General features: G+C 36.4%; 3 protein-coding genes across 4 annotated transcripts in view; all 3 read right to left on the bottom strand.

The window, feature by feature from the left end:
- The window catches only part of LOC100186158 (glutamine synthetase), an 8,489-nt gene extending 2,448 nt beyond the window's left edge, over positions 1-6,041 (bottom strand). The window contains exons 1-6 of the mRNA XM_002127890.5: positions 5,741-6,041; positions 5,019-5,180; positions 3,629-3,775; positions 2,053-2,180; positions 1,511-1,710; positions 849-1,029 (exon numbers count right to left, since the gene is read on the bottom strand). Of these exons, the coding sequence (XP_002127926.3) occupies positions 849-1,029; positions 1,511-1,710; positions 2,053-2,180; positions 3,629-3,775; positions 5,019-5,180; positions 5,741-5,900 (978 nt within the window). The 5' untranslated portion in view covers positions 5,901-6,041. The remainder of the gene's footprint in view (positions 1-848; positions 1,030-1,510; positions 1,711-2,052; positions 2,181-3,628; positions 3,776-5,018; positions 5,181-5,740) is intronic.
- Positions 6,042-9,822: 3,781 nt separating this feature from the next.
- LOC100183697 (protein fem-1 homolog B-like) lies at positions 9,823-20,146 on the bottom strand. The gene is made up of 14 exons (XM_002128207.5): positions 19,962-20,146; positions 19,281-19,415; positions 18,732-18,882; positions 17,594-17,808; positions 16,417-16,538; positions 15,438-15,546; positions 14,875-14,972; positions 14,300-14,506; positions 13,721-13,837; positions 13,051-13,170; positions 12,511-12,635; positions 12,000-12,092; positions 11,442-11,553; positions 9,823-10,964 (listed from the first exon to the last, which is right to left on the bottom strand). The coding sequence occupies exons 1-14, from the start codon at positions 20,095-20,097 to the stop codon at positions 10,704-10,706; spliced, it is 2,001 nt and encodes a 666-aa protein (XP_002128243.1). The 5' UTR covers positions 20,098-20,146; the 3' UTR covers positions 9,823-10,703.
- A 9-nt stretch (positions 20,147-20,155) lies between these two features.
- On the bottom strand, positions 20,156-24,125 carry LOC100177443 (inositol-pentakisphosphate 2-kinase). Of its 2 annotated transcripts, XR_003395973.1 has the most exons (4): positions 24,107-24,125; positions 22,307-23,480; positions 21,243-21,624; positions 20,156-21,164 (listed from the first exon to the last, which is right to left on the bottom strand). XR_003395973.1 is itself a non-coding variant. In XM_002128279.4 (3 exons), exons 2-3 carry the CDS (start codon positions 23,464-23,466, stop codon positions 21,303-21,305), a joined length of 1,482 nt encoding a protein of 493 aa, XP_002128315.1. In that variant the 5' UTR covers positions 23,467-23,480; positions 24,107-24,125; the 3' UTR covers positions 20,182-21,302. The 2 variants fall into 2 exon arrangements, 1 of the variants encoding a protein (XP_002128315.1); XM_002128279.4 differs by having other exon boundaries at positions 20,182-21,624.
- Between the last annotated feature and the right edge of the window lie 258 nt (positions 24,126-24,383).

Here is a 24,383-nt window from a genome sequence, read left to right as displayed (position 1 = left end):
GCCTAAGGATAAAGTTTTAGACAAATTCGTTGAATGTTTGTTTACTACCAAATTGGAAGAGAAAATAGATTGAAAAGGTGTCCCATCTTCCCCCACTCTACCGGGGTAAGATGATAGTACTATGGGGTAAAACGAATACTGTGTGCACATAATACCCTACGTTTCATATTCGTGTTTTAAACAATTAAAAACGCTGTTTTAGAGCATTCAGGATACAATATTACAGCAGCAAATAATACTTTATTTGAATATGGTTGTACGAACCAGCCATAAAGTGTGGGCTTTATCAACACTTTAATTAAAGCATAATGAGGTAGAACGCATACCAGTGTTCAACATGAGGTTAAAAAGTGGAGTCATCAAAGTTATAAAATTTACGACATACAAATTTGCCAGCTAAGGTTTTATTGGGGATTATTTGCTTTGCTGTTAAGTTATAAAGTTAAGCAATTATGTCATAATACCCATTGTGTTATTACTAAGGGACAATGAGTTGCTGAAATGCTTAAACATTATTATGACATCAGCAGATTGCGTTATAGCTTTGAAAATTACGCAATCTAGGCTTTTGCTATACATGGTGTATTCATACACCTCATGCTCACTGCCAAGTTATAACATGGGTGTCTTCTTATACACCAGACATACATGGTGGCTTCATGCACCTCATGCTCACTGTCGAGTTATAACATGGGTGTCATCTTATACACCAGACACACATGGTGTATTCATACACTTCATGCTCACTGCCAAGTTATAACATGGATGTCTTCTTATACACCAGAGACACAATGTTTAAATATCCATACACCTTATGCTCGCTACCCAATAACACAAAATACACTTACATGTCTCGGTATTCTGATGGAAGCTTTTCGGTTCGCGACACCGGATGAGAAATCATAGATCGAAGCAGTCTCGTGCATGCCAGTGAGACGGCGTAAGTTGTCTTTACCTCCTTGTGGATCGTATGCCTTGATGTGCGAGAAGTGACGCTTGCTGAGTTTCTCCACAGCTTTGTTGATAGCACTGTGTAAATGGGTTAATGGGTTTAATGCATAATTAAAGATGTTCTATTCTATATGGGTAGGACTCAGGATTTAGGCCAGAGTTGGCCCATTACGTCAACACCCTAACTACGTTTATTATATATATATATATATATATTAGTAATGAATCACTAGATAATTGCAGTTAAATATGCACACAATACAAAAGTTTAATTTTAAATATAGTCAGCACATTTTACTTTTGTAATGCTATCATTGTTCAGTACACAGTCCACACAATGTACTTATGCAATCACAGCCTTGCACAACATTATACAACATACACAATGTACTTATGCAATCACAGCCTTGCACAACATTATACAGCATAGTGGAGCATACACAATGTACTTATGCATTCACAGCCTTGCACAACATTATACAGCATAGTGGAGCATACACAATGTACTTACGCAATCACACCCCTGCACAACATTATACAGCATACGCAATGTACTTACGCAATGCCTCCTTTATTCCTCATAGCTTCAGTGCTATAGTTGGTATGACACCCCGCTCCATTCCAATCTCCCTTCATTGGTTTTGGATCGAAAGTTGCGATTATTCCAAAGTCTTCACAAACTCGGTGGAGAAGAAATCTTGAGATCCATAAATGGTCCCCCATCTCTATACCTTCACATGGTCCCACTTGGTATTCCCACTGTACGTTGAAAAGACTTTGGTGTTTAAATAAGAAAAATAAATGGATGAAAAAAGTGATTAACAACATAATTATAGGGTATATTATATACATAATTTTCATTTAATAGTCATGTTATTTGAATCTATGGTTTATACCGTAGTAGTATGCTTTCTTGTTAGTAGGATGCAAATTTTATGTAAAAATTTAGTATCATATGGTTATAAACAGTGTAGGACGAAACACTCTAACAGAAAAGTAAAAACATTAGGAAAAGAACCCTGTCTTTTACTGAGTTATTAAGAAATATTAGACCTCACCTGGAAAAAAAAATGTTTATAAATGTATATAAGACATATTCACCTGGGCCGGCATAACCTCTGCATTTGTTCCCGCAATCTTAACCCCAGCAAACATACAGGCTCTGTAATGAGCTTCAACAACGTCGCGCCCGTATACGTTACCAGTGCCCACTGCACAGTAGTAGGGACCTGTAATATAAGTGGGGTTGAATGAATGAACGTGACTTATTTATTCTAGCCTGGGGGGCAATGATAGTCGTTATAGCTTGGCTGTTTTCATTCATAATCTTGTGCCTGCTTATAAGTTACCACATATGTAACTTATTTATCCTAGCGTGGCGGGGCAAGGCAAAGGCAGTCCTAATGACACGGATGTTCTGTTTCATACATCTTGTGCTCGCTTACAAGTTACCACGTATGTAACTTTGTGAGCGATTGTTTTTGAAGTTTTGATCATTTAAACCTGTATTCTCTTGGCTAGAAGCAGGCACGCTACCCACTTTGCATAGGCGTTGGTATCAAAACAAGTTTGTGAATTATTCAAGTGGGTGTAAGTGGTATGACGTACATATGAGACAATAAGAGTCATAAGCGCTTATAACAACACAATTATGATAAATACTTAGGTAGTAGACACTTCAGTATTTTTGACAGGCAGTTTTACAAAGTGTTAACAAAACAATGACCTTGAACTGGTTGCACTACTTTTTACAAGTGTTTATATGAGATAACATATATTTGGGTGGGGGGGAAAATGGTGAAGACTTTTATTCTATTTTCTCGTTCCAATTGGTAGTAAACGAAGAAAGTTAGAAGAGTTATAAATCTGTATTCTTAAGACTAACATAGACTGTTGATAATTGTATAAATCACGACCAGGATATTTAGATATTATGTGCTAACAGTGTCCCATCATATTCCCATAGTACTATAAACATGTATTATCCATCTCTTTGCACATAACACTCTAGGTAAGCAGGCAAAGGTAACAACATATGAATAAATAACAACACAGGCACAAAATAGCAATGACTCATATCTCATGTTACATATTAAACATTAAAATAAGATATATATATCCTGTTTATGAGTAAAACGGGGTTATGAAAAACAAATGATTTTTATAGTTTATATGGCCCTTTCTTTTTATGGTAAATAGTACAAAGAACAAACAATAATAATAAAATCTCATTAATGTGTCAACATTACATGTGTCAATTTTATGAGAAAACGGAGCAGGAAAAATAAATGCCGCAGGGATGCATGTAAGCTTATATGATCCTTTCAATATATTACAATTACATAAGAGCAAACATTAATAACGAAATCTCATAACATGTGTCAACAAAAATCTACTGTGGTAAAGGGAAATTTTATTAAACCATTGTTTAACCTACTATACAAATATGATCGGTGGCGCAGCCAGGGGAGGGGGGTTTAGGGTGTCGCGACCCCTCCCCTCCTATAAACCCACCAAAAAAAAGTATAAAAATATATTTTTGAACATTTTTTGATTAAAACCCTTCCCTAATTTTTTGTTGGCTGTGCCACTGATTTATATGCATATTTTACACATCTGTTCTATGATTTAGGATCAGATAAGTTAAAATCCATTGACATATACAAACTGTGCCTACCTTGTGGGCCAGGGAATCCTCCTTTAGGCCACCCAAATGGATGACCATCCACATCCAACAAAGTATATTCTTGTTCCATTCCAAACCATGGCCGATCTTCTTTCACATTTTCCATGATCGCACGACATCTGCGTCGGTTGTTGGTGGCTGTGGGGAGTTTGGGTTGAGATTGAAACATAAAACTTGAAAAATTTAAAACTTCTTTGATTTTAGTGGTAAATAGCATTTTTGTCAAGTTAAGATTGAAACATAAAACATAGACTTACAAATCTAAATACCATTAATTCGCCAAGAGAAAGTTAAAGTATGGGGACAGCAATAATACTAGGACGGCCGCAGTTGGGTATTTTGCAACAAAACTGTAGACTAGAAATGCAAGCCATATAGAACGAACAACTGCTGTTGCTGTAACTGTATTACATAGGTATATAGGCGCCAACCCTTGAATTTTCTACAATATATTGGTCAGTGCACATTACAACCAATAATTACAATCAATATGTTGTAATGCATCACAGGATCTCTGCCTTTCCTGATTTAAAAGTTTGCCATATTAGTGTGATATGTATAGATGATTACGCAGTAACAGGTGAAGCAGACTTGGTACCAGTAACTGGACTGATCTTTGTAATTTGTTTAGCAAACACATACACCACACACCACACGCATGCGGTGCCTCACTGTGTGTTTAACAACAAACATAATTGTTACATAAACAATAGGCAGGAAAGGTAGAAAATTTCGGGGAATTTTTATAAACGTTAGACTTCTCATAAACGTTAAGTAAACAAATGTAAATGATAATTAAGGTTTCTCATAAGCTGAAAATAAGTAGATTAAGTCTTTGTCTGATTGTTGTTATTATTATTATTGTTATTCTGGCAATTTTACATATTTAGCTAGAATTCTATAAGGGTGAGGTCTTCAGTGAGGCACATCGGAGACCTGTGATTTAGATATATTACCCCAACACCCAGGGTGCTACCATCTAGACCCACTGAGGCAGTTTATAGACACTCAATAATAAAGCTTCTATAAGAGTGAGGTCTTAACTGTGTGGTTAATGAAATATCTTTTGGCTATGCTTATTTGTTTGTGCAGATAACAGCAACAAAAAAGCAGTTCTCCGTCTAAAACAGGGGTGCTAAAACAGATTATGTCACAGTTCAGAGTTATAACAAGGACACACACGCAGTCAATGATAGCAGTGCCAAGCATTGAACACAGTACCATTCGGTTACAATGTAAGCTGCTAAACCACTAAACCAATGGCTAAAACAGATTATGAAACGGTTGCTCACAATCAAACAATCATAAACATAGTTATATCTAGATCTGGTATCACACTTGGGTCATTACTCCAATCAAACGTGTATACAAGCGTTCTTACCCACGGGTTCCTGCTTATAGTTAAGCACTTCACACATGACAAGTTTGTTAGGGTCACCACGGAACGGGTCGCGAAACAAAGCTATCGGCTTGATGTAACAATCGCTGTTGGACCCTTCAGCTTGGTTGGTACTTGAACCATCAAAGTTCCATAACGGGAGGTCTGGAGAAGATAAAAATAATCAGTATTGTGATAATAATAACTTTTGGAGGTCTAAAATAGAGGAGAACAATCAGCATTACGATAATAACCAAATTCTATAATCAGGTTGTATGAAATATGTAATAGATAAAAATCGAATCAATAGTGACAGTGTACTGACTATAACAGATCTCTCTATATATATTTATAATACATATATATATATATTATATTTTACCTAGAAGGTGGGTTTAACAACTCAGAACTTAAAATAGTCTCACTGACAGGGTAATGGGTAAAGTCACCCATATTCCAGGTCCTTTAAAAAGGACCTCACCCGTATAGAATTTAACTTGACACTTTTACACCACTAAACTTTTAGGTTGAGGATATTTTTAAATCCTAGAAAATATTGTGTGAAAATCTACGGAAATCTTTGCAAAAGTCAACACTTAACACATAAATAATCTGGGTGCGGAATAATTAGGTCAAATCTGCCCAAAATGCGGGGCCTCCGACAAGAACCTCACCCACATAGAATATACCTGTAACACAACATCAAAATACCATCATATTCATACCATCTGGGGTTTGCGGTTCCGAATCCAATGTTTTAGTTTTACACCTGAGATGTTCGCCGCTCCCATCTATCCATATATACATAGCTTGTACTCTGCCTTGGCAGTCCAGGTTCATGTAATCGACCTTGGCCGTTTTGTTCAACAAAGCGCTTGAAGGCATTTTTCTTGTTTGTTTTTTAACTGGACAACAAATAATTTTGGACAGGACAAGAATTTACACAAATTAACAAGCTAATGTTAGTTTTTCATTAAAAGGTCATTAACCTTTAGCAGATTGCTGTAAAAAGAACAGTTTTTTGTTTAATTATTCCTAATTTTATATTTTTTTATAAATGAACTTAATAATTTATAAAAAGCATTAAATTTAAATATATTTTTAACGTTATTTTTTCTAATTTTCAAACATTTAGAAAACTTCTATTACTACAGTTATTGTAATACATAAAAAGTTTAATTGTTTTTTTATTTTATCGTGTTATATCTACTTCTAGTAACTAACTATTTTTTACATTATTAAACTACCAGTTAGTAGAAATTAAACAAAAAAAACTGATCAGAAACGTCTACGAACCGTAATTAACTGAAAATTATCTTGATAAAACGCTAACATTACTCGTTTTACGGAAACAGTCGATAAAATGTTTCCATAAATTACAAATTAACCGCATAATGCATTCTATTCAATCACCCTTCCACTACTGTGACGAATAACAAATGAAAGAGATCCGGCCACGTAAATGAGACCTACGTCAGGGAGAAGAAAAAAGAAAAAGGGCAATCTGAAAGCTTAAAGGGGACACCAAAGTAAAACAATTTTTATTTAAGTAAGACAAAAATTATCAATTAAAATACGCACGTTTTTACTTTTATTACATTTAACAGTAATTTTGTCAAACTTTCGTAAATTACTCCTTTTTTATAATTTTAAAAGTAAAATTTTGTGTCCTCTTTAAGAAAACAGGTCAACACGTTCTATTTCCGTGTACGCTTCGTGGTTGTTACGTCACAGACTCACAGAGATGCAACGTTTCATCAGACTATTGTTATCTATTATGACGTAAGATTACGCACGCTGGGTTCTTGAACTTGGAAAAAGCATTTTTTTGTCAGAATGTTGGGTTTACAGTTACGTTATACCTCAACTATTAACTGCCTATAAAATGAAAATTACTTTTAAAACACAACTTTTGACTGTCTAATATAAAATCTACTATATATATAATAGTATTGTGGGGTAAGATGATACACTTTTGCACATAATATCCAAATATCCTGATCGTGTTTTAAACAATTAACAATGGTATATGGAAGTCGTGGGGATACGGTTTTATAATTCCTTAAATGTTCTTTGTTTACTATCAAATGGAACGATAAAATAGAAAGAAAAAGTGTCCCATCTTCCCCCACTCTACTATATGGTTTCTTATGTTTTAACATGTTTACATGGGTTAGTTTACCACTTTGCAACAATTGTCATAAAAATAAAGCTTTTAGCAGAAATCTATCAGCCGCCCTTAGGGTGAACTGTTTATCTTAGCGCTGGTGCATTTTTACACAGGTGTACGCCTACCAGACGTGTTGTTAACATACTTACATCTGTTATTTTATTCACCACTTTGCAGCAATTGTCAAAAAAACAAAAGCTTTAAGCAGAAATCTGCCATTCGCATGTTAACCGGTGGGTGAACCGTTTCTTAGCACTGTATTTTTACACATGTGTGCACAGAATTTACCAGAAATGCTGTTTACTAAAATTCCAAGTACCGATATGCTTTCTTACACGTATATACGATAACGAAGATAAAATAAATTAAAGCTATAAGCTAGCGGCCGACGGGTTAACCACTCACGGCGCTGTATTTATCTCTTTAAATACGGTACCGAATATCAAATTAATTAAAATAGTAAAGAGTACAGAAATGGCAGCAAAACAGTCGTTAAGACACCTAACCCAAAATGTCCCAAAATAGCTGCATGGCGAAATATAGTTAGTTCCGCTTTCCCATTGGGGTGTATTTTTGGTACTGTCCTTTCGTACTTGACGTACGTGTACATATATACCGTTGTATGTACGTTTAAGGCGTAGCGACCACACCTTTCCAGTAATAACTTTGTTTATGTTGTTCATGTATGCGTTTTACGACTGGCGTTTCGTGTTTATCGCTATGTCTTCTTATTGTTTACGTGCTTGTTTATGGTCGTTCTTTATGAGGAGACAAATACAATGAATACAAACAACAGGAAATAGAACGAGATAATAAATCGTTACGAAATGTTGTAATGGTTCAATTGCCAATATCCCAGGGCCTATATGGAATAACGTATATAGTACTTCACTCAATCACCTATACAGAACACGGAATGTTATTTGGATATAATATAAAAGCTTACAGATACTGAAAATGGTTTAAAAGTTAACTGTCCGTCTGTTCTACTGCTAAGTCAACAACTAAAGTTAGACACCAACTGCATAAACATAACTTTATAACAGGAACTCGAAGTAACCATCTAAACAAAGTGGTGCAACTACTGGAATAAATACGCAAGACGACGTAATTTCCCTTTTTCATTAGGGGAGAAACACCAGTAATTTTACTCGGGATTTTACTGTACGCAGTAGTGTAAACAAGTTTGGCCTATACAACAGCGAAGCGTCTAGTCCAGTCTTTAACATTGTTTCTCATTCTTTCATGGTTTGTTTATAGTTAAGTAAGGTCCCTAAAAAATCTTAATAGAAATCGATAGAATTTGTAAAAACGGTCTTTAAATTCTGTTTACAGACTTTTTAAAATGTGTTTCTTAACTTTTATGGTTGGCGGCTCTTTTAAAAGACACTTAACATCCATGACCCCCTGCTCCATCAATAAAATAACCTACGTTTGTTATAACATATTTACATCTGTTGTTTTATTCACCACTTTGCAGCAATTGGCGTAAAAACAAAGCTTTAAGCAGAAATCTGCGAGTCGCATTTTACACTATGGGTGAACCGTTTCTCTTAGAACTGGTGTAAACAGGTGTCCGCAGAATTTACCAGAAATGCTGTTTACTAAAATTCCAAGTACCGATATGCTTTTTGCTGTTTACTAAAGTTTAAGTGCCGATATTCGTGAATTATTGAACTACAGTTCTAGGTATGTAACTCATAGGAAATTACGTCACTGGCGAATTCCTACGTATTACTCAGTTTTGAGAAAATCACTTTCACGGTAAAGGGCGTTCCGCTGCGATTAATTTGCAATAAAATATAACTTTAGCATATTTGCCAATGGCGTAATAAAATAACCAAGTTGCGTAGAATAAATATAGGGTGACTTCAGTGTACGTTAGTGACGTGCCGGTGTATTTAATTACGGAAAGGAATTACCCACAAAATTACATATATTATGTGGTAACTCGTAAATAAAGCGGCCACAAGGTGTATGAAACAGAACACCCATGTTATAACGACTGTCGTTGCCCTACCGAGGATAAATAAGTTACATTCGTTTAATCATTTAAATCAAATTTATAATCTTAATTTAATAACCAACATCAAAAACTGTCATTGATTTGGCCCACAAAACCAAATCCTTTTTATAGTGTATAACTAAACAACGATAGCTAACAAATAAAATAAAACACTGATCAAATACGCACTATATATGTCTTATAGCGTGCTCTCTTCGCCACCTTGCGACTTTAAAGTTCTGTAAAGATGTTTTTTCCGATTCAAAACCATTTCATTTTAAAGTAATGCAGTTACACTCCTATTGCATATTTTATTTACTTAAAAATATAACTACTTCACTAGTACTTATATAATACTATTAGGGTTACCTGATACAACATATTTAGTTTAAATATACGAAAATAACGGTAATATCTTAAGTACAGAAATCTATTTACCCCTAACCGTCGAACTCAATTGACTGTAGCAACTAACTAACTGCCTAATTGTACCCAGTTGACCCCTAAAATGTCCTTTTTCGTACATTCTCTTTTTTTATAATTTAGCTTTCTTCTCACGTTCTCTTCTTTATAATTTTGCCTTTTTTCTTACGTTCTCTCAAATATTGAAATTCAAGCCCATAACACAAAAATAAATATTTCAACTTTATTTCGCACCATGCACGTTATAATAACGGAGATTGACGTCACTGATGACGTCATTATACAGTTCACACTGGTTGAAGCAACCAACAATACAATAAAACAGGACGGCAAACTGAACTAATGTGAAAATAAAGAAAAAAACATTTTGGCTGATTTTTGTTGCTGACAAATTAATCATGACGTCACAATGTACATGATGACGTAGGCATCGTACCATAATTATCTACAATTAAAAACAAAAGAATTGAAAAAAAACAAAGGAAAAAATATGTTCAAAAGGGAATAATTTTTACATTTTTAGAGTTTGCTATTTTTATTTGGTTTTCGTTTTAAAACACTTTAAGTGGCTTGTAGCCTTAAAACAAGCTTAAGATTTCACTTAACGAGCCACACAAATTAACTTGGGCAAGAAGAATAAAAGAATTAAAGCCTATGGGCATGGGAGCATATTCAGGGCTGTGGGCCAAATTATAAAGGCTTTAGTGTATTATGTTGCATACAGTGTATTTTAACTCTATACGAACTCTTCTGGCAATTTATTCGCGTACAAACATTACAATTACCAAATTAACGCTATACTAGATTAGAATTAATCCCATATTACCCCTTTAGAATGCTGTTTTACCCCATGTTTTAAAATACCGTTTTAACTAAATAGCAATATCATATGAAAAATGTAGGACCTTAAGACTTAAACACAAATTAACTCTATGTAAAGGTAGCATAAACCTCTACCCCCTTTAAATACTGTTTTAACTAAATAGCAATACCTTGGGAAAGACAACCTTTAGAGGACGTCAAAAAATCAGCACGTAAATAAATACCAGAAGAGCTGTATAGATTCATAACATCCCTGGCAACACATTTATCAATGCATGGCTATATATTCCTCTAAAAAATAAGGGACCCTTCCCCTGTACCTTACACCAGCTCTGCGTATAACTTGTGCAGCTAAACACTTCAGCGTTAATTTCGATTGAGTTTTCAGAATAATCTCAGCAACTCCAGTGGTAGATAACTCCATGGGTGTCTTCCTGTTGTCATTAGCTACATCAAAATGTGCCCCATACTCCAACAGCTGACTGATAATGGTGTGCAGGGAGATAAAGTCACTTATGGGACGTTCATACTGCAAAGGTAAAGTCAGTTTAATGTCTAATATGTAATTCTATGAAGTACTGGGCCAACTCTGGTCTAAATCATAGGTTCATACTGCAAGGATAAAGACAGTTTTAATGCATATATGTAATGTTGTATGAAGTACTGGGGTAATGGGGTAATGGGCCAACTTTGGTTTAAATCCCTGGTTTCCTGGCTTGCCTCACTGTGTCTGTTTGTACATACAAGATATACAAAACTGAGACATAAAATATAGTTTGTGCCTATGCCATGGAATCTATTATGACACCCTATGTGAACAATCTGGGTACACACAAATAGCAATGGGTTCATTGGTAATAAAGCAATTATAAACCATAACTTGAGCCTAAAGTGCACCTTGCTTTACTAAAAGAAAGAAGCCTATGTAAATAGCTATATTATATTCTGAGATAGTGCACGGTGACACATATGACATACAAAACTTAAACCATAAACATGTAAATACCTGTACAATAATATGAAGTGGAGTATTCCCTCCTTTCATCCTTGCATCAGGATCAGCACCACATGATAACAAGAACTTTGTGAGCTCATAATTAGGGAAGGAACAAATGTCTCTGTGAGGTAATGAATGGGTTGGATTCAAATAATGCCAAGATTAAACTGTAAGGACCTGGTGCTACGAAAATGTAACAGACGAAAATCAAGTACAACTTATTAACAAATTATAAACTGCAGTCTGAAAAACTTTAGATAGATATGTTTAGTTGGAAAATGGTCCCAGAAATGTTGGACCTTCAAAAACAATGCTTGCAAAGTTTTTTTTCCTTGTTTTACAGGTATATTTGGCTCTGCTTGTTTGTATAAACACTAAACAGCAACTTAAAACTTATTTTAAGGTGTAAAACATAGAATGGCCCTATTTAAAATGGTGGGGTAAAAATATGGCAACATCAATCACTTAAGTTCCCTATGTTTACCATTTTTTTAAATATGGACAAGACACCCCATGAACCCATAACGTTACCCCTATAAAATATTATGATTATGACATCACACTCACTTAACATGGAAATCATCTACATGCGTTTGTTCGTCGACCGCTAGGTGGAGCAAGGTAGCTTCGTTCGAATCTCTGATGTCAAGTTTCAAATATCTGGAAAGTTAAGAGTTTAGAACTTATTTATTCTTGTCGCGAAGAGCATTGACAGTCATTATAACAAAAAAAATTGAAATTGAAATGATTTTTGAATTGAAAATGAATTGAATAAATAAACGAATGTAATTTATTTATCCTTGCGTGGCTGGGCAACGACAGTCGTTATAACACGGGTGTTTTGTTTCATACACCTAGTGTCCGCTTACAAGTTACCACGTTTGAAACTTTATAGATAATTGGTTTAGTCATGATTTTCTCATATTTTAGTATTGTTAACAAATAAGACAAGCCATTACAATTGCCGTGTCTTTTTCAGGAACACATACAACCACAAAGGTGGTCAAGCCTTACTGGGCTAGAGACAGTGCCCCAACCACAATGCCACAGCCCTCATATACAGCCAAACTGCACCAACCTGTATAAAAGCTTCCCAAATACATGTCTGTCATCTTCCTTCACTACTTTACAAACCAACAATAATAAGTAAAGCAACGTACGCTGGTTGGTCTCAAGATGCCTCCATGATGTTGAGAGTCGCGACTGTGGATTGAATATACTTTGGGTTAAATCAGTTTATAAGAAACTCCCAAAGATTAAATAAGGCCTGAAACTTTTTTTTTTTTTTTTTTTTTACCTAACATGTCTACAGCACAGACAAGTTTAGAGTAATGGGTTAGCTGTGGTTTATATCTCAGGTTCTATGGCGTGCCTCACTGTAGGACCTCACCCATATAGAATAGAATGTGCATATACAATGTTGGGATAATGGGCCAACTCTGGCCTAAACCCCAGGTCCCATGGCGTGCCTCACTGTAGGACCTCACCCATATAGAATAGAATGTACATATATAATGTTGGGGTAATGGGCCAACTCTAGTCTAAATCCCAGATCCCATGGCGTGCCTCACTGTAGAACCTCACCCATACAGAATAGAGTAATAGAAACATTTTTTACCTCCACTGTATTAGTAGGTTGATGGTGGCCACACTTGGGGCAACTTTTCCTCACTTTAGTTTCATCACAATCATCGTTGTCATTTCTTTGTTTGCAGGACAATGAAGTATTTCTTGTATTCTGATCAAATAAATGCAATTTAAATTAAGAATAAATAATAATGTTACGAAAACTGAATCTAGATATTTGCAGCTGGGCTGCTTTAGCTACCAGGCATAATGTAGGAAAGGGAGTTTGCTGGCAGAATATGGTTGCTAAAAATAAACAAGTATATAATGTTACACCTATTAAAGCGAAAAGGTGTTTTGTTTCATACACCTCATGCTTGCTTACAAGTTACCATGTATGTTACTTATTTATCCTCGCATGGCGGAGCAACGACGGTCGTTATAACATGAGTGTTCCGTTTCATACACCTCATGCCCGCTAACAAGTTACCATGTATGTTACTTATTTATTCTTGCATGGCGGAGCAACGACGGTCGTTATAACATGAGTGTTCCGTTTCATACACCTCATGCCCGCTAACAAGTTACCATGTATGTTACTTATTTATTCTTGCATGGCGGGGCAACGACGGTCGTTATAACATGAGTGTTCCGTTTCATACACCCACTTCTAGTTACCCAATATGTAAACCCTCTATCTTTACAGCTATGATAGCACTCACTGTATAACGATCCACTTCAGCCTTCGTATTCTTAATCTCTTCAATACAACATTCGATTGTTTCGAGCAAGTCCGTGGTATTTAACTCGTGGGTTAGAACATAGATTTCCGAGAACACCTAGTACAGCATTGTGGGTTTAGTTGTAAAAAATAGAAGTCTGGCATTTTATTTATCCAGACACAAAAATCAAGCCTGCCACGAAAAGTAACAGACACAAACATCAAGCTTTTACATCAACCAAGGTAGCAAACAGGTAAAGGTAGCTGTACACAGTATCCGGCATGCAAAGTTGTATGCAAACCCATTTCCATGTTCCGCATACGGCAACGAAATCTGGACAAAATGGACGAATTCTGAGTAATGTGTACAGCCACCTTTACAAGGATACATGTACCGTCAATAGCAACAGCTTTGAGCATCGAAGCCTGGTATTCTAATGATGCAAACACTCAACCAAAGGGGTAATGCATCAAAGGTGCTACACAGTCTTAGCATAACTTTTTAGAGCCATAAACTTTTTACACAGCATTACATCAGCCATGAAACGGAGCAGTTACAATTAACCATTCAACCCCTTACCTCTGCAAACCTCAGCAAATCATTACTGACAGGTCTCTTATTCAATTGATGTAAATAGATGGCGTGCCTCCATAGCTTAATGCATTTATCAAACTGGTGTCCATCAGCATATACAGCACCACGATACACGATAGGGTGGATCAACTCTGGTGAGGTTTTACCAAGTATCCTCTCTCTTACTATGAGTGCTTCAATATGTATGGCATCCTGAGTGAAAGTAAGATGAGGTTATACAACCATACAAGATGGCCAAGGTGTAAAATGGCAAATGCCCCAACATTGTATATGCACAGTCTATTCTATATGGGTGAGGTCCTACAGAGTGGCATGCCATAGTATCTGGGATTTAGACCAGAGTTGTCCCATTACCAAAACATTGTTTATGCACATTCTATTCTATATGGGTGAGGTCCTACCGCGTGGCATGCCATGGGACCTGGGATCTATGCCAGAGTTTGGCCTATTACACCAACACCTGGAAACCCATTTTAAGCCTTTCATGCATCTAATGCAAGTCAGCCGTTAACTCTATCCCCAACACACAGCCCAACCAAACACAATATATTACAACTAACCTGGTCATGTCTTATAGATTGTAATTCATCATAAACCTGACATTCAACTTTATTTCCATAAGCTTCAACAGCTGGTTCTACTTGCTTTACTATTTTGTCTGGAAGTTTGTATTCAATTAATAAGTGAATAAAAATAAAAAGTTGTATTTTTACAGATGTCCAGTAGAAAACACATTTAGGTTGTCTGTAATGTTTACCAAATAAATAAATAAATGTAACTTGTATTTTTAAAGATGAAGAACCATTTTTTAAAACTGTGCGCCAAATAACACTACCAATAATTTTGCGACATATTCGTATTCAGTTGTCTGAAGCAACTGACGTTAAAAATGTCTTGCCCAAAGATATACACACAACACACACAGATAATCTTATCATTCGTACTCGCTTAAGTTACCACGAATGTATCCTTGTTGGTGATTGAATTTATGTATGGCTGACAATTCAGACAACCCATTAGTGACCACTGGGTTGAAGCAATTGCTATTAAGTCTCGTGCCCAAGGACACTCACACAGATAATAACATTATAATAAAGATAGAATAACATGACATGACACTAACCTTTAATTCGCATCAGCATTGCAAGACAAAGGAAATGAAATGTTTTCTCCGTGCTGTAATTATCTTTATCATTCGCATACGATGCACCGAGTAACTCAAGTAACATTATCTGTAAAACAAAAATGGAAAGTATGTATATAGTAGGGGGTAATGGACCAATTCTGGCCTAAACTCTGGACGCAGGGCATGCCATGCTGGGGGACTTCACCCACATAGAATAGATAGAATATATACAGTTTTGATGGGGTAAGATGGATACTGTTACCACATAAATCCCAATTTCCAATCGTGTTCAATCGTGTTTTTAACAATTAAATTGTGTTTCCCATCGTGTTTTTAACAATTAAATCGTGTTTCCAATCGTGTTTTTAACAATTAAATTGTGTTTCCAATCGTGTTTTTAACAATTAAATCGTGTTTCCCATCGTGTTTTTAACAATTAAATCGTGTTTCCCATCGTGTTTTTAACAATTAAATCGTGTTTCCAATCGTGTTTTAACAATTAAATTGTGTTTCCATCGTGTTTTTAACAATTAAATCGTGTTTCCCATCGTGTTTTTAACAATTAAATCGTGTTTCCCATCGTGTTTTTAACAATTAAATCGTGTTTCCAATCGTGTTTTTAACAATTAAATTGTGTTTCCAATCGTGTTTTTAACAATTAAATCGTGTTTCCAATCGTGTTTTTAACAATTAAATCGTGTTTCCCATCGTGTTTTTAACAATTAACACTGCTATTTAAGAGTCGTGATGATACGGTTGTAAAAGTTTGTTTACTACTAAATGCGGGGATAAAATGTCATGATGGATGTAAACCAATTCGTCATGATGATACGGAGTCGTGATGATACGGTTGTAAATACCAATTGTTTACTAAATGCGGTTAAAACAAAATAAAAGCATAGACCATCTTACCCCACCCTACCATACATTACAATGACATCACACCAGTGACATCATAGTGACATCACAAACTTACATTTGTTTCAGGATCGCTGTCTTTCCTCCTTGTGAAAAACTCGATAACATCACTATGACACGCATCAGCGGCTACCATGGGTGCGGTGAGGCATGACTTGTTCTTTATTGTGATGTCACAACCTGTGGTCATGATGTCATAATGTTAGGATAAACAAAACACCAGGGTAAGAAAAAAGAAGAATAACATTATTTTTACATAATAACAAACTATCAAATACAAATATATAACGAATTATATTCTATATGGGTGAGGTCCTACTCCTACAGTGAGGCACGCCATGGTCCTTGGGTTTAGACCAGAGTTGGCCTATTACCCCAACATTGTATATGCACATTCTATTCTATATGGGTGAGGTCCTACAGTGAGGCATGCCAAGGAACCTGGGATGTAGCATAGGCTCATTACTCATTTATATAAATGTTTGCGCAACATAAAACTCATATTTATTGATTTCTTTGTAAAAACAAAACCTGTTTTCTCAAAATTGAGATTTTACATAACACAGACATCTGTTAAATTTGTTTTCCAGCTTGCTTATTAAACAAAGCTTAATTATGACGTTGCAATCATGGGTATTTGGTATAACTATAAATAGACGTTACATAACATGTTACTCATGCAACATGCAACTAACATATCACGATATTATGTTTGTCACTTCTAAAAGAGTGACGGATGGATTTTCGTTGAAATTAATTATCGAAAGTGTCTCGAAGCTGGTTCCTGTTAATCACCGTAGCTAAACGTTTTGCTTTTTCCTCTTACTCACAACAACAACACGTAACTCAGTTCACGGTAGTATATCATGTTTACTACGGACCACAACACGTTTATATATGCAACGATTTTAAGATGAAAGACACACAAACAAAAGAACGGCGTGATAGCAATTGCAGCGTCTAGATACGTAACAGCAGAGTAATGTTCATATACAATGTTGGAGTGATGGGCCAACTTTTGCCTAAACCCCAGGTCCCATGGCGTGCCTCGCTGTAGGAACTTACCCATATAGAATATAATGTGCATATACAATGTTGGGGTGATGGGCCAACTCTGGCCTAAACCTCAGGTCCCATGACATGCCTCGCTGTAGGACCTCACCCATATATAAAGTACTACGATTTTCCAACAATAGGCAACTGTTGCCTAATATAAAATACAACCCACAATTTACCTGCATTAACCAGTGCTTCCACAATTCCAAGCTGCCTGCTATCACATGCGAAGTGTAATGCAGTGCCCCCACATTGAGCTTGTGCATTTACATCTACACCATAATGTAGCAAGTATTCAACCACTTCTAAGTTACCACGGAACGCTGATACCATAAGACATGTATTGTTGTATTGGTTGGGTAAGTTAGCATCCGCCCCATGCTTTAACAAATAACTGAAACATATTAATAAATAAACCTGTTATTTTTTTTAATATAGTGTATTAGCTTCAGCAACTCGACTGTGGGCATGGGAGTGGCAGCCATGGATAAGTCACTCAAGCTCCCACCCACGAGGATATAAATGACCAAACCAACCAAAAGTCATGTCTGCTTATCCACACACTACAATAGCTTTGGTAACTCGACTGTGGGCATGGGAGTGGCAACCATGGATAAGTCACTCAAGTTCCCACCCACGAGGATATAAATGACCAAACCAACCAAAAGTTATGTCTGCTTATCCACACACTGCAATAGCTTCAGTAACTTGACTGTGGGCATGGGCGTGGCAGTCATGGATGAGTCACTCAAGTTCCCACCCACGAGGATATAAATGACCAAACCAACCAAAAGTCATGTCTGCTTATCCACACACTGCAATAGCTTTGGTAATTTGACTGTGGGCATTTGAGTGGCAACCATGGATAAGTCACTCAAGTTCCCACCCACGAGGATATAAATGACCAAACCAAACAAAAGTTATGTCTGCTTATCCACACACTGAAATAGCTTCAGTAACTTGACTGTGGGCATGGGCGTGGCAGTCATGGATGAGTCACTCAAGTTCCCACCCACGAGGATATAAATGACCAAACCAACCAAAATCCATGTCTGCTTATCCACACACTGCAATAACTTCAGCAACTCGACTGTGGGCATGGGAGTGGCAGCCATGGATAAGTCACTCAAATTAAAATTACACTTATTCTGGTGGTTGTTGGCCTACCTGTAGCCCTGTGGACCCAGGTTCAAGGCTCCATGCTGCCACCAATGAACATCTCTCACAATAAAAATCACACTTTCCACAATTTATAACTCATAACTTTTGCTCCTTTTAATTTAGACTTTTTTGGAAACAATTTAAGTTACCACTCACTCAACAATAGATAAGTTCCCATGGAAGCAGGCTGCACGCAGAGGTGTAGACCTTGTGGAGGTTGTGTCATTTACATTCGCACCATTAGATATAAGTAACTTAACGATATCGAAATATCCGCATGCTGCTGCACACCAGAGAGGAGAAGCATCTGGAATTAAGTTGTAAAATGAAATTGTGAGTATAAGCAGACAGAGCCTGTAAAGAAATCTGAAGTGACATTGTTAAAAAACAGTTGTACTCATAGTTGTCAAACATAGGGAACCTCATTGATTAATGTGGTGAATGCAATATACTTTGGCCCTGCTTGTTTGTATAGACACCTTACAGCAGGGTAAAATCTAGGGTGATATTGTTAAAATACAGTTACACTGGTGAATGCAATATACTTTGGTTCTGCTTGTTTGTACAGACAACCAACAGCAGGGTGAAGGCTGTTTAGGCTTAAAACTGTGATTTTAAACCATATAATGCCACCCTTATTCCAAATCTGGGTAAAATGTCACATCAGGCAACCCTAACATTGTGATGTTATGGTATATTACTCACTCTCAATGAAGTATCCATCAAAGTTGAGAGTTCCCTTATGTTTCGAACTATCCACATTGAATTCAACTAGCAATAACCTCACAAGTTGTGTGTAACCTTGACGTACGGCAAGAAGAAATGGGGAGTATGTTTCGCCTGGAGGAAAAAAACAGAAATTGCTTCAACATCTGGCCAGGTTCATGTATAGCCTGTTGGGGTAATGGGTAATACTGGCTTAAATCTCAGATCCCATGGTGTCCCATGCTATAGATTATAGAACCTCACCCATATAGAATGTGCATTACAATGTTGGGGTTATGGGCCAACTCTGGTCTAAATTCCAGGTCCTAGCTATGCTATACATTGAAGAACCTCACCCATATAGAATGTACATATACAATGTTGGGGTAATGGGCCAACTCTGGACTAAATCCCAGGTCTCATGGCATGCCTCACTGTAGGACCTCACCTATATAGAATAGAATGTGCATATACAATGTTGGGGTAATGGGCCAACTCTGGACTAAATTCCAGATCCCATGGCGTGCCTCACTGTAGGACCTCACCCATACAGAATAGAATGTGCATGTACAATGTTGGGGTAATGGGACAACTCTGGTCTAAATTCCAGATCCCATGGCGTGCCTCACTGTAGGACGTCGGCCATATAGAATAGAATGTAAATCAAATCCATTCACTTACCATCAGCTGTTGTGTGTCTTTGTAATAATAATTCGTCCCGTTTATCCCCAGCATACACCAAGCAAGCAGCTGTCATGAGGGTTCTGCCTTTTCGGCAGCTTTGCAAAATAATCTCAAATTCATCGTTTTTGTCCATTTTTAACTTATAATAAATACATGTCCAGATTAAAATAAAGTTTCCTATATCTGAATAGGAAGAGTAATTATTAAGATAAATCACCGCATATGGAGTTCAAATAAAAGTAAGAATGCATGAAATACAACACATGAAAAATGAGAGAATTACATTTGACAAGTGGGTCAGGCCAAGATATTTAATAAATGACAAAACAAAATTAAGTGACATTTTGTAAAATAGGCGCCAAATCTGGGGTGGCAAGGTAGGAACCCTGAAATTTTGTGCTCTGCATTAAATACTAAGTAGTAAACATTTGAAACAAATTTGTTTTATACAAATACAAAACGAATTATCCCTGCCTCCATTGCATTTTAAAAGTTGGCGCTTATGCTTGTTATGACAATCGAACAAATATTAGTAATTGAATGAAGGATAAAGTCTTCTGTATAAAGGAATGGAACATATTATTATAAATATACTGATATTCAATACTATTCTGTGGGCATGGGAGTGGCAACCATGGATAAGTCACTCAAGTTCCCACCCACGAGGATATAAATAACCAAATCAATGGGGTTAATATAACAGGTATTAGACATTGCAATTATACCAAATAATCACATGTAGTTTGTTAATTATAACATGGGCAGCTTATGTTAATCAATATAAACACCTTTGCAGCTTGGTTTAAAATGATTGAAATAATTAAAATGGAATTGCAATCAAATATTGTGTAATCTAAAATAACAATTTATGAATGAAAATTTGATCGAGCACATTATGTCTAAAAGTATAAGAGAAAAATATGCGAAGTGAAAGTGAATTGCCATGACTTTGTTTGCTTTAGATTATTATATTTGCATTATTGTGGGCATTTATGGTAAAAGGAGCAGTTATTTCAATCTAAAAAAAACCATAGAAAAGATCAATATGCAGAGGAAAATATTTAGCATGAAAGTGTTTGAATGAATTGTTTTTTGATTGACACTACTAATAAGGTATGATGCCCTGGATTTGACACAGTAGCCTATTAAACAATAAGAAAAAACAATTGTTTTTGACTACTTTGGCGCATAGTTGCCAAACCTGGGGTGGCAGGGGAAATCCAGGAAATGCTTGCTTACCCTGCCACTCTGCCACCCCAGGTTTGGTGCCAATATGACCCTGGATATTTTTTATGGCCTAAATCGACCACCCCTGTACCCCTGGATATTTTATATAAATCAATCCTTTTCCTTTTCACACAACGTGTCCCACCACTCCACAAACGTCCTATGTTGATCCAAATACATTGGAATCCTTGTTGCAGGTTTAGGGTCCGTGTCAACAACAGCAACAGACACTAGGTAACAGTTACCATTGTTGTCTGCTATGACATCACAACTGGCAAACTTTTGGCTGTTTTCGAAACGTTTTTTGAGGTATTCGGTGACTTGAGTGTTTGGTTGGTTGATTCGTTTGATAGCAAACATTAAAGAGCAATCGCAGAAGCATTTCGAGATGAGAAAGTTTTTCACGTAGCCGGCAACAGTTTCAATGCCTTCCCTGTGAAGATGTGGAATTATTAAACTAATATTTCACATACTTGCATTTTGACCAGTTGTTGGAAGTTGGCATATTGCCCAAGGGTTGTATAGCTTATTATATATATTATACTACATTCTATATGGGTGAGATCCAACAGTGAGACATACCATGGGACCTGGGATTTAGCCAGAGTTGGCCCATTACCCCAACATTGTATATGCACATTATATTCTATATGGGTGAGATCCTACAGTGAGGCATGCCATAGAACCTAAGATTTAGACCAGAGTTGGCCCATTACCCCAACATTGTATATGCACATTCTATTCTATATGGGTGAGTTCCTACAATGTGGCAAGCCAGGGGACCTGGGATTTAGCCAGAGTTGGTCCATTACCCCAACATTGTATATACACATTCTATTCTACATGGGTGAGTTCCTACAGTGTGGCAAGCCAGGGGACCTGGGATTTAGCCAGAGTTGGTCCATTACCCCAACATTGTATATGCACATTCTATTCTATATGGGTGAGTTCCTACAATGAGGCAAGCCAGGGACCTGGGATTTAGCCAGAGTTGGCCCATTACCCCACACAAACTGAACAAGATAACTTAAACAGCCTACCTTTTAATATATATACATTTGAGAACAATAAAAGAGTTTTGTGTAATTTTAGAGTAAAGAAATAAATAAACATACGTTTTATTAAAACACTTCCCACTTTTGATTGACCCATTCCCACTACTAGTTTGGCCATTTCTTAATTCGCTTCCAGTTGGTAAACTCAGTTTTGACTTGAGCACTTCATTAAACAAGTTAATTTGTTCGATTGTGTATAAATTTAACCGTTGTGCTGCTAGTATTAATCCTAAAACACTGCTTGTCGGGGGGCATGAGCTGATCTGAGAGTCTGGATAGATACCAATGTCTTGATACTGTGAAGCTTGCTTATGTTTCAATCCTTCGCAAACTTGGGCAGCTTGGCTAGGAGCATCAGGCACACTTGTTGGACATACATGGCATAATAACATGGAACATATCAGATGATGTAAGCTATCAACTGGGTTGCAACCGACAAATACTGATGATATAAATTCACGGAGAGATTCAAACTTTGCGTCAGTCGTCGCCTCTTGCATAAAATCATCCAAATACTGCTGTGAAAACTTTAGCTCGCCGTTTAAAAACACTCTAAAGTTGTTTTGTGGGTTTTGAGCCAGACACCTTAAAGCAAATGTCATTCTATCTATATTTCCAGAAAACAGATCCAGAGGACAATACAGACTACATGATTTAAACCTTTTTTCTACTGCTACCCTGTATAACTGAGTTCTACAGAAATGACAGATATTTTCGCATGAATTTGACCCTTTTATGTGTAAATTTTGCGCCGGTCGAAAACCTTTTTTTAACTTAATTTCCACAGCCACAGTATCCAGGCTTAATGAAGCACCTAACCATTTCAGATCGTTCCAGATTTTATTCCGTGTCAAGAAACAGTAATCCTGCATCAAAACTCCACATTTCTTTGTATCAAGGCCTCTTGATCTTCTATGTTCTGGTCGAAACTTTTCGATTTTTTTCATCACATTCGTGATAAATTTTTCCGACAATTTGACCAGAAGCGGCATCAAGCAAAGGCCAGAATCTCTCAGTAACGGCTGAACCACAAACTCAATAAAAGCCAGTCCTTGTTTGATTTCATTCTCACTTGATTCGGGAACATTTTTGGATGGATTTGGCATTAATTTCCGCAAGCGAAGAACTTTTCCAGAAGCGTTTGCGACAACGATGTGGTAGTTGCCTTCCGCTTTGTAATTCCATTCACTGGCTTCAAACAAAACATTCTCTTCTGCCATTACATTCTAACATTCTGCATAATTAATACAATAGATAAGTTGGGTGCTAGTGAAGAATTTTCCCCAACTTCTGCCATATAACCACTAAACCCTAACTACCGACCTTTAACACTTTCCACCAGCGTAATATCACTAATATGTAATATACTGGAGGACTCTACACCAGTGCCAATAAGTTGTATATTATATATACACTAGATAATTGGTAAGAATATTAACTTTTTGTCAATGTTATGGCTTAGGAGGATTCTACATCAGTGCCAATAAGTATATAATATATTAATACTAAACAATTGGTGAAGTTAATTATAATGATAACTTTATTTGTCTCTTTAACTATGGCCGCAAATATTTAGAAATATTTTAAACATAAAAACAGGATAAAGCTATAAAACAACAGTCGTTAAAACATGCTTACAGTTAAAAACATATACGTATTTAACCTATATATTTAAAATGTATAGTTTAACGCAGTGTGTTGTTTTCTTTAAGTAAACAAAACTAACGTAGTAGGCCTATCGGTTTTATGTTATCTATTTAACTTCCAAAAGCCACAAAATAAAAGTAACATACACGTTAACACGTATTCACACAATTATATTCTCAAGCAGAACTAAATACAACTGTTTACGTCGCTTACCGTACTCGTCTATAGTTTTCAAAGAATATGCTTTTCTGGCTAAAAGGTCGAAAAAACTGAGAAAATCATGACCCCTAGTCAAGAACAAAATGTACTCGTATGCTCACGCTTCCATAATGGAAAAAATAACAATAAAAAAGTTTCGCGGATTTTTTATAGTAAAGAGAAAATCGCGACTACGATTGTTTTTCTATTATTGCGTCAGTGTGACGCTACAATGCGCACATAGACATGGGGCAACTCTGGCCTAAATCCCTGGGTGTTGGGATAATGGGCC

Source organism: Ciona intestinalis, chromosome 6 (genome assembly GCF_000224145.3).
Source record: "Ciona intestinalis chromosome 6, KH, whole genome shotgun sequence".
NCBI lineage: Eukaryota > Metazoa > Chordata > Ascidiacea > Phlebobranchia > Cionidae > Ciona > Ciona intestinalis.
Note: the sequence above shows the minus strand (reverse complement) of the source record. Positions and strands in the feature narration are given on the sequence as shown.